The sequence below is a fragment of the Conger conger genome, chromosome 4 (genome assembly GCF_963514075.1).
Source record: "Conger conger chromosome 4, fConCon1.1, whole genome shotgun sequence".
In the NCBI taxonomy this organism is placed as follows: Eukaryota; Metazoa; Chordata; class Actinopteri; order Anguilliformes; family Congridae; genus Conger; species Conger conger.
In genome coordinates this window covers 78,582,629-78,596,067 of record NC_083763.1, presented here as the reverse complement: position 1 = coordinate 78,596,067, position 13,439 = coordinate 78,582,629, and the positions used below count along the sequence as shown (strand labels likewise).

General features: G+C 42.8%; 1 protein-coding gene across 1 annotated transcript; it reads right to left on the bottom strand.

Moving 5' to 3' along the window:
• Positions 1-580: 580 nt before the first annotated feature.
• Positions 581-2,739, bottom strand: LOC133126284 (tripartite motif-containing protein 16-like). Its single transcript, XM_061238324.1, has 4 exons — positions 2,576-2,739; positions 2,258-2,426; positions 1,776-1,826; positions 581-1,417 (listed from the first exon to the last, which is right to left on the bottom strand). The coding sequence occupies exons 2-4, from the start codon at positions 2,304-2,306 to the stop codon at positions 855-857; spliced, it is 663 nt and encodes a 220-aa protein (XP_061094308.1). The 5' UTR covers positions 2,307-2,426; positions 2,576-2,739; the 3' UTR covers positions 581-854.
• Positions 2,740-13,439: the final 10,700 nt, after the last annotated feature.

The window sequence follows — 13,439 nt, the reverse complement described above, 5'->3', positions numbered from 1 at the left end:
AATTTTCAACATGCGAGCTGAGACCTGCAAACATTCTAATTAAACCTAACCGCCACCAAGAAGCCATCCGTCAGAAATATCACAGGTGGCAAAGTGATGACACAAATCCAAATGTACAGTATCGTGCCCCCAGATTAACCACGGAAGATAATAGCCTAGCCTACTCTGTAACTGCCATCACATACAACTTTTTGGGCGATGTTTACAGCCTGGAGGCCTACCCATTTCTACACAAAAGTCTGTTCGTTCTTAGTCGGTGCCTTGATGATGGGAAGTAGCAATTAGCTAAAGTCTTTATGTCTTCCACTCAGCAAGCAAGACTGTCCTAAATCACTTCCCCGATCACTCCTCTACAACATCCGCTTCACAGAACATACGTAAGTGCCTTGCACATTAAAGAATTATACCACAGCCGGGGTATTTACCCAGGTAAAGCGGGGTATTTCCCCCCGTAAAGCAGGTGTACATACCCAGGTAAAGCAGTATTTGGGAGGTTTATGTGAAGTTCAGTTTATCTTACCTGATACCCCTCACCAATCAGGTTCTCTTTCTAACCAGACACAAAAACCAGGACGTAATAAATGATTTGCACATTTTATTGAATTCAAAACATCTTCAGTTATAAAGTAATGAACACCCAACAAATTGTTACATGGTTCTTTCAAAAAAATGAAAAAGAAAAAATATATAGAGAGATATAAGATGATTAGATGCTATGATATACCGGATATGATTTATATTCTAAGTTGTGTCACCACTCAGTGTAAAGGAGCAAATAAGCAGATAATTTTAAAAATGAATGTATATCACTCTTGCAGGTTACAAGCAAAACAATCAGAACTTTATTGGTTCATTTACTTCTCCTTTTTATCTGGCTGCAGTGCCTTCTTCTCTGGCTCTGATTCCAGATCAACCAGTTTTACAGAACAGTTTTCATCAAGCCAAAACCCAGGGTAGAGGGGCTGAGTGAATTTGGTCTCGATTCTGTGCAGGCGGGTCATTGTGCCAGCGACGCTGTAGAAGGACAGAATCCCTGCCTTGTGATCCAGGTACACTCCTATTCTGGAGGAGGGGGAATCAGGGAGTTCAGTTTCCTCATTGTTGTGCCAGAAACCACAGCTGGTGTCACTGCAACGCAGTCTCCAGGACTTGTCATCATGTCCCAGGGCCCCTGCTTTTCTGTCGATATCTTCATATGCGACTGCTATATTAACTCTGCCTTTCCCACTCCAATCCACCTCCCAGTAATGACAGCCAGACAGGCCCTGTTCGCACAGCACTGCAGCCATCTTAGCAAATCTCTCTGGACAATCAGGATAGGACTGGAGTTCCCTCATACGGTTAGCCTCTCTGTTCCCCTCAGGCAGGGAGAGGCAGTTACTTGCTGTGTTGGGGTCCAGTGTGAGGTGACAGTAATCTGGAGGAGAAGGTTAAGATTCAATATGAGGACGGGTCCATCTAAAGCGCCCACCTTTCCACAGATGTTATCAGGGTGCAGCATGATTTCAATAATTTTTAATGTGCGTTTATGATCGTTTCAGAAGAAATGCACTCAAAGAAATACAGGCACTTAGACAAAGCTTAGACAAACAGCACTTTAACTCTAAAATATGCTTACTTGACCAAATGGATAAATATGGAACACAAATCGAAAGCTCCAAGACGATATAAAAAAGCTCAAAAACACAAAAACTGTGGAATAGAAGTTATGAGATATGATTTTTTTGTTTGTTATTAAAGTGAAGTAAAGAGTCCATTTAAGAGCGAGCACTCACACTTTAAGAAATCCTCTCTGGTCCTGAGCTCCACAATATGGATTTCTTTCACTGCAGGGACACAAAGAGAGAGAGAACGGGACATAAAGAAACATGTATAAGATGAGAGAGAAGATAAGAGAGAAATGGGAGGATGGGGGATGATGGGGCGACATGGCTCAGGCAGTAAGAGCAGTCGTCTGGCAGTCGGAGGGTTGCTGGTTCGATCCCCCACCCGGGCTGTGTCGAAGAGTCCCTGAGCAAGACACCTAACCCCCAAATGCTCCTGACGAACTGGTCGGGGCCTTGCATGGCAGCCAATCGCCGTCGGTGTGTGAGTGTGTGTATGAATGGGTGAATGAGAAGCATTAATTGTACAGCGCTTTGGATAAAGGCGCTATATAAATGCCTGCCATTTACCTGCCATAATGTTGACACTGAAAAAGATTTCAGATATACACTATATAACTAAAAAAGGATTGTGCTCTGTTAAATGGAACAACCTGATTCATCCATTGTGAGCAGTTTCAAAGCGTTCCAAACTTCCTCCATTTCCTCTTTCCGCTCAGAGGCAGAGACAGATTTCCTCACAGCCTTAAAAGAGACGTGTGGTCTGACAGTGATGCTGGGTAAGTCTCCAGGTCCAGGAGGGGCACAGAGAGACTGACAGCTCTGCAGACAGACACACAGACAGACAGAGAACAGTGTCAGTACAGGTTCCTGTGCAGATGCCAGGAGCAGATCTTTGTAAATGAGGAACACACCTCACCATGTATGTACAATGTACATAGTGCAGACTGTCAGAGAGCCAATGATGTTACCTGGAGGAAATGGATGTGATCCTCTGTGTGTGAAAGCTGCTTCAGCTCAGCGTCTCTCCTCCTCAGCTCAGCAATCTCCTGCTCCAGTCGCTCCAGAAGTCCTTCAGTCCGACTCACTTCAGCCTTCTCCTGATCTCTGCTATTTAAGGCAGAGTTAAGTTTTGTTTCTCTGAAATACCTCAAAATCAGTTTTGTTTTCTCTGAAACTGTGTGACACAGGGGGAGTGGGAGGGACTCCCTGGTTCTGCCCACAGCTGCAGGAGGAGTGGTGTTGGACTGACGCCAGGCTGAGAGGGGGAAGGGAATGTAGAGAGAGCAGACATTCAGCAGGCCCCCGTTTGGGGTATCGTTCAGCAAATGCGTAAATTGTTTGTTTTTGTGTGATTCCGCAGTTAACGGCATTTGTCCTGGTTTCACTTCCATGGTGTGGAACACGGTTTATCAATTGAACTGTGCGAAATGCTATTGGGTTATGTGATTAAATGATTATCTTCAGTTTGATCACTAGCAGTTTAGTTTGGGGTTGCTCCGGTTGCTTTGTCTTCTCTTCAGTCTTTTCTACTTGTCCAAATACTGCGTATATATAGTCATGGACAAAAGTATTGGCACCCCTGCAATTCTGTCAGATAATGCTCAGTTTCTCCCAGAAAATTGTTGCAATTACAAATGTTTTGGTTTTAATATCTTTATTTGTTTGGCTTGCAATGAAAAAACACAAAAAAGAATAGACAAAAATCCAAATCAGATATCATTTTACACCTAAATCAAAAAAGGGCCAGACAAAAGTATTGGCACCTTCAACTTAATATTAATGATGACAGCCTTTAGAAAAAATAACGGAAAACAATCGTTTCCTGTAACCATCAATCAGGAACCATCAGTCTCATCTGTCCACAATGGAGTTTGCCAAAACCTTTTGGGAGAACGTCTTGTGGACAGATGAGACTAAAGTAGAGCTTTTTGGTAAAGGATATCAACGCAATGTTTCCAGAAAACACAATGAGGCCTTTAAAGAAAAGAACACAGTCCCTACAGTCAAATATGGTGGAGGTTCCAGGATGTTTTGGGGTTGCTTTGCTGCCTCTGGCACTGGACTCCTTGACTGTGTGCATGGCATCATGAAATCTGAAGACTACCAAAGAATTTTGGAGTGCAATGTAGGGCCCAGTGTCAGAAAGCTGGGTCTCCGTCACAGGTCATGGGTCTTCCAGCAGGACAATGACCCAAAGCACACTTCAAAGCACTCAGAAATGGTTTGAGGGAAAGCGCTGGAGAGTTCTGAAGTGGCCAGCAATGAGTCCAGATCTGAATCCCATAGAACATCTGTGGAGAGATTTAAAAAAAGCCCTTCAAATCTGAGTGACCTGGAGCAGTTGGCAAAAGAAGAGTGGTCCAAAATTCCAGTAGAGGTGTAGGAAACTCATTGATGGTTACAGGAAGCGATTGTTTTCAATTTTTTTTTCTAAAGGCTGTGCTACCAAATATTAAGTTGAGGGTGCCAATACTTTTGTCCGGCCCTTTTTTGATTTAGGTGTAAAATTATATCTGATTTGGATTTTTGTCAATTCTTTTTTGTGTTTTCTCATTGCAAGCCAAACAAATAAAGATATTAAAACCAGAACATTTGTAATTGCAACAATTTGCTACATGCGAGTTGAGACCTGCGAACATTCGAATTAAACCTTGTGGTTGGAATTTTATTCTACTCCTGTAAAAAAAAAACACTCAGAGACAGAGATAGTAAAATAAATCCAATCTTTACTATGCATAGGGTCCAAGTTGCATGCAAAAACAAGGACCAAGGTTTTTCTCCTTTGTCTGGATATATGTATGTGCGGAGCGCAACAAATGTACGGCCCCTTTGATTAATATTCCCAATGATCAATATTCAAAAGCAATCCACCACTCTTCTCCTTACTACAGATGTTATTCATCTCCCCCCCCCTTGAGGTATCTGTGTTATGCAGATATATGTTGTTGGAACATTCCAGATACGTAGGGCCTACGCAGAATCTGCACGTTTGCGCAGTACATCTCATCTTGTTTCAAGCTCCCTGTCTCCAGGGAGAGATGCTCCCCAGGGTAACCTTCGTGTCGAAGTCGAATGTTTTTGTTCACAGGCTCCAACATTCCCAACAAGATACGACTGTTCTATGGCCGTAGCCTTGGAAAATCACAGGGCACAGAATGAAGAAGAGAGATCTCAATTCACATAGTTACAGAAAATAGTTTTCATTAGCACGAAGCAAATTCTAATACTTTAATGATTACGGATGATCCGGATCAATCAAGGATAAGCAATTAATAATAAAATAATCACATAAATGTATAATTTCAACAACAAACCTAACCACCACCAAGAAGCCATCCGTCAGAAATATCGCTGATGGCAAAGCGATGACACAAATCCAAATGGACAGTATCGTGCCCCCAGATTAACCTTCCATCCATCCATCCATTCATTATCTGAACCCGCTTATCCTGAACAGGGTCGCTGGAGCCTATCCCAGCATACATTGGGCGAAAGGCAGGAACACACCCTGGACAGGTCGCCAGTCCATCGCAGGGCACACACACCATTCACTCACACACCATTCACTCACACACTGACACCTATGGGCAATTTAGACTCTCCAATCAGCCTAACCTGCATGTCTTTGGACTGTGGGAGGAAACCGGAGTACCCGGAGGAAACCCACGCAGACACGGGGAGAACATGCAAACTCCACACAGAGAGGCCCTGGCCGACGGGGATTCGAACCCAGGACCTCCTTGCTGTGAGGCGGCAGTGCTACCCACTGCACCATCTGTGCCACCCCATTGAGCAAAATCTTGCTTTGAAAGTGGACTAAAATATTTTTAGCCAACTTCTAATTGAGATTTCAATGCTGATCCTTTTGTTCATTGAATAGGATGCCTACTCTTTCAGTTCATTCATTGCCATGTTGAAATTTCCTGAATGTTTTATGTTCAGGCCTCAATAGTTGTGCAGTGTTCTCTGTGGTATGAGCAGCGATATGGGAGGAGAGACAAGGGGAGTTTGAGTATTGAGTATGCCTTCTGACCTATTAGTAACCTCCTCACTGGTAAAACTCTCAACAAAGTTTAAAAAATGTGTTTTCTGTTTACTCTGGTTCCTTTGGTCTCATGCTGCATTTTGTCTAAAGGAAACCACTCTGTGTGACCATGACAAACAGCAGCCTCTTCTGTCTTACTTACAAAAGCTTAGAGATGTATTTTTAGTTCAGAATGAAACTCTAGTTTCAAGTAATGTGTGTGAGAAAGAGCAGGATAGATTTCGTGTTTCTGAGAAGACCCATTTACGTAGACATTGGCCTCTGTTGTTGCACTGCTCACATTGACAGAGTTAAGTTTCGTTTCTCTGAAAATGCGAATAAAGGGAGTAATATTCCGGTTCTGCGATGTCGAAATGTTGGGCATGGGGTGCGTCACGCAATTTGCTACATGCGAGCTGAGACCTGCAAACATTCTAATTAAACCTAACCCCCAGCAAGAAGCCATCCGTCAGAAATATCGCCGGTGGCAAAGCGATGACACAAATCCAAATGTACAGTATCGTGCCCCCAGATTAACCACGGAAGATAATAGCCTAGCCTACTCTATAACTGCCATCACATACAACTTGTTGGGCGATGTTTACAGCGTGGAAGCCTACCCATTTCTACACAAAAGTCTGTTCGTTCTTATTCGGTGCCTTGATGATGGGAATTTGTAAACTATCAGTGGCACCAAGTAGTAGCTCAACATAGACGTTTCATTTGACGTCTGTGTTGCTGCTTGTGAAACTGAATGAAATCAGTATTTACAATATGTCGTCACTTTAACTGGACGGAGGATTTGCTTATTCCATTGCTTCTGACAAGCCCAAGAAAGCTGACGATGATACGGAGCTGCTTTTTCTTAACTATATGCCAAAGAGGCGTAGGCAGAAACAGCTTATACAAAAGAAAAAAAAGTGTAAGTAACCAACGTCAGGGGATACTTGAAACGAGATAAGGTCATGCTCCTGTTAGTGGTTTCTGTCAGGAAGGTTACAACTCAATTCATTATTTCATGAACTCCATACGTATCAGAAGGGTGGGAAGATTCTTTATGGAACTTGCCTCTATTTCAGCACTATCAGAAGAAATGCTGTATTTGCAGTCGCAGTTTTATTTCCGATTCGCAAGGGGTACATTTTCGTGAAACTCGTTTTTATTGATGTTGCAATCTGAGAGTGAAAATCCTCGCGAATCGCTTTCGTGAAACGAGCCACTGATTTTCAAACACAATTCCACTTTGACAGTCCGTCAATTCGACTTGTCTGAGAGTCACAAGTCTCCCCTGTATAGGCTAGCTAACAAAAAAGAAAACTATGTTAAACTATCAAATTGCTTAATGAGGTGCCAAAAGCGGTGTTATACTCCATCTCTTCAAGAACATCAAAACCCCACCGGATGTGCTGTCTATTTCATCTTCATCTCACTACTGCTCATCGCCCACTCAGGCTAAGCCAATCGTTTGGCCTGCACAGCTTGGGCCCTCAGTAAAATATCCGGTGTTAATTCGGCCGTAACAGAGTGTATTTTTTTATTACTTTTGTTATAGAGAAGTCGACCACATTTGTTAAAGAGAAGGTCAATCAATCCACAGCTGGAATATGTTTGATAAAAACTACACATTCCGCTGTGTGGTTCAGGTTAGTGTGTCTCAGATCTCTCTGGATTTCACTGTGTGGTTCAGGTCAAACCACCCTGTCTTACCACCCTAACTCACATAATCCCTTACACAGAGAGCTGGAGCATTCACATAACATTCAGTCAGGATTGGCATGTGCTACAGGTTCCCAGTGTGAACACAGACCTTGGAAATGTACGCTTCTCATTCACCCATTTATACAGGTGCTCCCTCGTCAGGAGCCTTTGGCTGTTGGTTGTTTTGCTCAGGGACACTTCGACACACCCAGGGCGGGATCCAACTGCCAGCCGACTGCTCTTACTGCCTGAGCCAATGTCTCCCGCTTTTAGATACATTGCTCCATCCACCTGGAATAATTGACAAAAATAATCTTAACGCTGGATTCTCTTGCGCAGTGTTGGAGAACTCATAAATGATCTGTATTGTACTAATTGTTTAAACACTTTTTTTTGTTATTTCTCTACATATTCACTGAGTGTATTATGTTTTAATTGTAAAGTCAGCACACTTGTAAAAGAGGGCGTGTGTCGCTCAATGTGTTTTTTCCAAGTGTAAATATAAGTTGATTGAAAGCTAGTTTTTTTCCCCCTACAAGGGAGTTAAAAAAAAATTTTTTGTTTTGTTTTTTTACCTCACCTGTTTGCTATTTATGGGCTGCAGTCCTGGTGTTTGTTCTTTCCTACTATGTAAAGCATGTTTTTGTAAAAAGCACAAATGTACAAATGAAATGTAATGGCCTTTTAGAACTTTCGGTGTGAGACGGGCAGACGACTGCTCTTACTGCCTGAGCTAATGTGTTAGTGGGGGTTAGTGACTGAGCCTCAGGGCTGGATGGTGTTAGTGGGGGTTAGTGACTGAGCCTCAGGGCTGGATGGTGTTAGTGGGGGTTAGTGACTGAGCCTCAGGGCTGGATGGTGTTAGTGGGGGTTAGTGACTGAGCCCCAGGGCTGGATGGTGTTAGTGGGGGTTAGTGACTGAGCCTCAGGGCTGGATGGTGTTAGTGGGGGTTAGTGACTGAGCCTCAGGGCTGGATGGTGTTAGTGGGGGTTAGTGACTGAGCCTCAGGGCTGGATGGTGTTAGTGGGGGTTAGTGACTGAGCCTCAGGGCTGGATGGTGTTAGTGGGGGTTAGTGACTGAGCCTCAGGGCTGGATGGTGTTAGTGGGGATGAGTGAACTGAGCCTCAGGACCAGCTGGTTAAGGGGACTCTTCTCTGGGCTCAGCTCTTGGCATTGCAGGGCTTTGTAATGGTATGAGTGGGGGTCACTGTTTTTTTAAAATGTTTTTGCCCTCTTTTGTATTTTTATTAATAATGGATATTGTCCTAATTCTGCCCTGCATGCATTGTTGGCTGTTTTTCGTTTTACTTGTAAGATGTCCTTACAAAACTCTGCATGCAGGGTTTCAGTTGGGTATTTGTCCCATTGAGCAAAATCTTGCTTTGAAAGTGGACCCCACACTTCACTGCCATATAGGGCAATTGGTTCAATTACAGATTCAAATATTTTTAGCCAACTTCTAATTGGGATTTCAATGCTGATCTTTTCATTCATTGCCATGTTGAAATTTCCTGAATGTTTTATGTTCAGGCCTCAATAGTTGTGCAGTGTTCTCTGTGGTATGAGCAGCGATATGGGAGGAGAGACAAGGGGAGTTTGAGTATTGAGTATGCCTTCTGACCTATTAGTAACCTCCTCACTGGTAAAACTCTCAACAAAGTTTAAAAAATGTGTTTTCTGTTTACTCTGGTTCCCTTGGTCTCATGCTGCATTTTGTCTAAAGGAAACCACTCTGTGTGACCATGACAAACAGCAGCCTCTTCTGTCTTACTTCCAAAAGCTTAGAGATGTATTTTTAGTTCAGAATGAAACTCTAGTTTCAAGTAATGTGTGTGAGAAAGAGCAGGATATATTTCGTGTTTCTGAGAAGACCCATTTACGTAGACATTGGCCTCTGTTGTTGCACTGCTCACATTGACAGAGTTAAGTTCCGTTTCTCTGTAAATGCGCGTAAAGGGAGTCATATTCCGCTTCTGCGATGTCGAAATGTTGGGCATGGGGTGCGTCACGCAATTTGCTACATGCGAGCTGAGACCTGCAAACATTCAAATTAAACCTAACCCCCAGCAAGAAGCCATCCGTCAGAAATATCGCCGATGGCAAAGTGATGACACAAATCCAAATGTACAGTATCGTGCCCCCAGATTAACCACGGTAGATAATAGCCTAGCCTACTCTATAACTGCCATCACATACAACTTGTTGGGCGATGTTTACAGCCTGGAGGCCTACCCATTTCTACACAAAAGTCTGTTCGTTCTTATTCGGTGCCTTGATGATGGGAATTTGCAAACTATCAGTGGCACCAAGTAGTAGCTCAACATAGACGTTTCATTTGACGTCTGTGTTGCTGCTTGTGAAACTGAATGAAATCAGTATTTACAATACGTCGCCACTTTAACTGGACGGAAGATTTGCTTATTCCATTGCTTTGTCTGACAAGCCCAAGAAAGCTGACGATGATACGGAGCTGCTTTTTCTTAACTATATCCCAAAGAAGAGGCGTAGGCAGAAACAGCTTATACAAAAGAAACGTCAGGGGATACTTGAAACGAGATAAGGTCATGCTCCTGTTAGTGGTTTCTGTCAGGAAGGTTACAACTCAATTCATTATTTCATGAACTCCATACGTATCAGAAGGGTGGGAAGATTCTTTATGGAACTTGCCTCTATTTCTGTATATGCATTTTCGTGAAACGCAAGGGGTACATTTTCGTGAAACGCGTTTTTATTGATGTTGCTATCTGAGAGTGAAAATCCTCGCAAATCGCTTCCGTGAAACGAGCCACTGATTTTCAAACATAATTCCACTTTGACAGTCCGTCAATTCGACTTGTCTGAGAGTCTCCCCTGTATAGGCTAGCTAACAAAAAAGAAAACTATACACCCCATCTCTTTAAGAAAAAAAGAAAACTAGGTAAAACTATCAAATTGCTTAATGAGGTGCCAAAAGCGGTGTTATACTCCATCTCTTTAAGAACATCAAAACCCCACCGGATGTGCTGTCTATTTCATCTTCATCTCAGTACCGCTCATCGCCCACTCAGGCTAAGCCAATCGTTTGGCCTACAGTAAAATATCCGGTGTCAATTCGGCCGTAACAGAGTGTATACGAGTCAAATATGGAACATTAAATCAGCAGCAAGGGTTGATTTAACACCAAAACTGTGTACCTTCTGAAAGAACAGGTTGAAGAGGTCTTTTTGCTCTGCTAAAAAGAAGAAAATAAGTTAAATATGCTGGCAAAAAACTGGGAAAATAAGTTGGGGTTGCTTGCCAAAAGGAAGGAGGGAACAAGTGTGGACTCAGGGGTAACGTGACAAACGGCAGGCTTTAATATAGCAGTGTCGTGTTCTGGTTTATAAACACGCAATAAGACACGCGGTCGGTAAGTAGCATTTAGCTAAAGTCTTTATGTCTTCCACTCAGCGAGCAAGACTGTCCTCAATCACTTCCCCGATCACTCCTCTATAACATCCGCTTCACAGAACATGCGTAAGTGCCTTGCACATGAAATAATTATACCACAGGTATAATTTAATAAAATTATTAAATGAACAATTTGTGGGGTGTCTCGGGGGCGCAGCCTGTAGAGCACTGACCGCAAGCTCATTGAGCCGCCACGTCGGCGGTTCGAATCCGACCGTCTGACATTTGTCTCATGTCTTCCCCTCTCTCTCGCTCCCATTCTTCCTGTCTCTCTATACTATATACTGTCCAATAAAGCTGAAAAAGGCCTAAAAAATATCTTTAAAAAAAAGAATTATACCACAGCCGAGGTATTTACCCAGGTAAACCGGGGTATTTCCCCCGGTAAAGCAGGCGTACATACCCAGGTAAATCAGACAAGTTTATGTGAGGTTCAGTTTATCTTACCTGATAGCCCTCACCAATCAGGTTCTCTTTCTAACCAGACACAAAAACCAGGACGTAATAAATTATTTGCACATTTTATTGAATTCATGACATCTTCGGTAATAAAGTAATGAACACCCAACAAATTGTGACATGGTTCTTTAAAACAAATAGACCTCCATCACCAAGCCAAAACCCAGGGTAGAGGGGCTGAGTGAACGTGGTCTGGAGGCAGGAGGGTCATTGTGTCAGAGACACTGTAGAAGGACAGAGTTCCTGCCCTGTGATCCAGGTACACTCCTATTCTGGAGGAGGAGAGAGCAGGGAGTTTAATTTCCTCATCGTTGTGCCAGAAACTACAGCTGGTGTCACTGCAACGCAGTCTCCAGGACTTGTCATCATGTCCCAGGACCCCTCCTTTGCTGCCGATATCTTTATATGTGATTGCTATATTAACTCTGTCTTCCCCACTCCAATCCACCTCCCAGTACTGACAGCCAGACAGGCCCTGTTCGCACAGCACTGCAGCAAAGCTATCATATCTCTCTGGATGATCAGGATAGGGCTGGAGCCCCTTACGGTTAGCCTCTCTGTTCCCCTCAGGCAGGGAGAGGCAGTTACTTGCTGTGTTGGGGTCCAGTGTGAGGTGACAGTAATCTGGAGGAGAAGGTTAAGATTCAATATGAGGACGGGTCCATCTAAAGCGCCCACCGTTCCACAGATGTTATCAGGATACAGCATGATTTAAAAAATGTTTCATGTGCATGTGCGTTTATGATCGTTTCAGAGGAACTGTACTCAAAGAAATACAAGCACTGGTTGACATTGACTGCCTCTATAAGTAGAATTTGGGTGATTTCTGCCCACCAATGATGTGATCATTGACTCACAGTTCCGGCTTGAGGAGCCAATTACAATCCCTTATTGGAGGGCGACAGAGCAGCTGAATGGTGGATGGTTACTCATTGATGCTTGAGTGTGTAAGCTTTAGTTCAACAGACGCACACTAGTAGATAGCAAACAAATGCATCCTCATCGAAAGCCTCAGCCTTAAAAATGCAAACAGAAAAGGGTCAAAATATTATGGGCCTTTCTGAAGGCTCTCACACCTCAGCATTCTGTTCCTGGTTTTCAGGATCAAAACGGCCACAAATTGTGACGTACCTACATATTTTTAAAAAGTCCCTGACCCTGCACCCAGAGCACCCAAGAGCCCAATGGTCAGCTCTCTGTGCTTAGGTTCACATGTAGCGCCGTGATCCCAGAATTATGCAAAAATATAGAATGCAGGAAATCATTTGATGAACAGCTTAGACAAATAGCACTTTAACTCTAAAATATGCGTACTTTGACCAAAAGTTATACTTGTATTACTTAGATAAATTTGGAACACAAATCGAAAGCTCCAAGACAATATAAAAAAGCTCAAAAACACAAAAACTGTGCGTAGAATAGAAGTTATGAGATATGATTTTTTTTTTATTAAAGTGAAGTAAAGAGTATATTTAAGAGCAAGCACTCACACTGTAAGAAATCCTCTCTGGTCTTGAGCTGTGTGTGAAAGCTGCTCCAGCTCAGCGTCTCTCCTCCTCAGCTCAGCCATGATCCTGCTGCTCCTGATTCACTGTTAGTGGCACTAATGTCACCCAATTTTAGGTTCTCACACTGTTTTCTGAAGGTTGGTTTTGGTTCCCAGAACATCACATTTGTAAAGTTTTCTGGGAGTTCTTAGAATGTTTATATGTAAGGCTTCTTAACATTCTCACATTACACTGACATTATATAGACCTCATTGTAGGTTACCTGAACATGTAATTTTTTTGGCGAACTTGGAAACATTCTGTGTAACTTTCGAAAAAGGCTGTGAGGGAAAACATTCTTAAATCACACATTGCTGGAACATTTTCTTGGGAACGTTACGTAAACAACGCTCTAAAACATTAGCTATTACATCACATGTTTCTAGAACTTTCCAAGAACTTTATTTTTGTAGCATTACAGTGGAACCTTCTGTGAACCTATCGATAACCTTGATGAATATCCTCATAACATTCCCTGTTAGGTAGGAAACTGATATTTTAATAAGAATTTTTAATAAGAATTACATAAACCTCATCATTTACTGCCCAATCCCTTAGGAACTTACACAACCACACACTGCCACAAGGTGTGCTAACCATTTATAGATTTATTTTATTTCATTCTTCTGGTAAACAAGCACAGCATGTAGTACCCAACACTGCCCAGTACAAC

Bases quoted from the DNA above. Each gene is read 5' to 3' on its own strand.
- LOC133126284 (XM_061238324.1), bottom strand. From the start codon at position 2,306: ATGGAGGAAGTTTGGAACGCTTTGAAACTGCTCACAATGGATGAATCA. The intron at 1,827-2,257 runs GTTGTTCCATTT...GTGTCCCTGCAG, and splicing joins GCTCACAATGGATGAATCAG to TGAAAGAAATCCATATTGTG. The intron at 1,418-1,775 runs GTGAGTGCTCGC...CTTCTCCTCCAG, and splicing joins CAGAGAGGATTTCTTAAAGT to ATTACTGTCACCTCACACTG.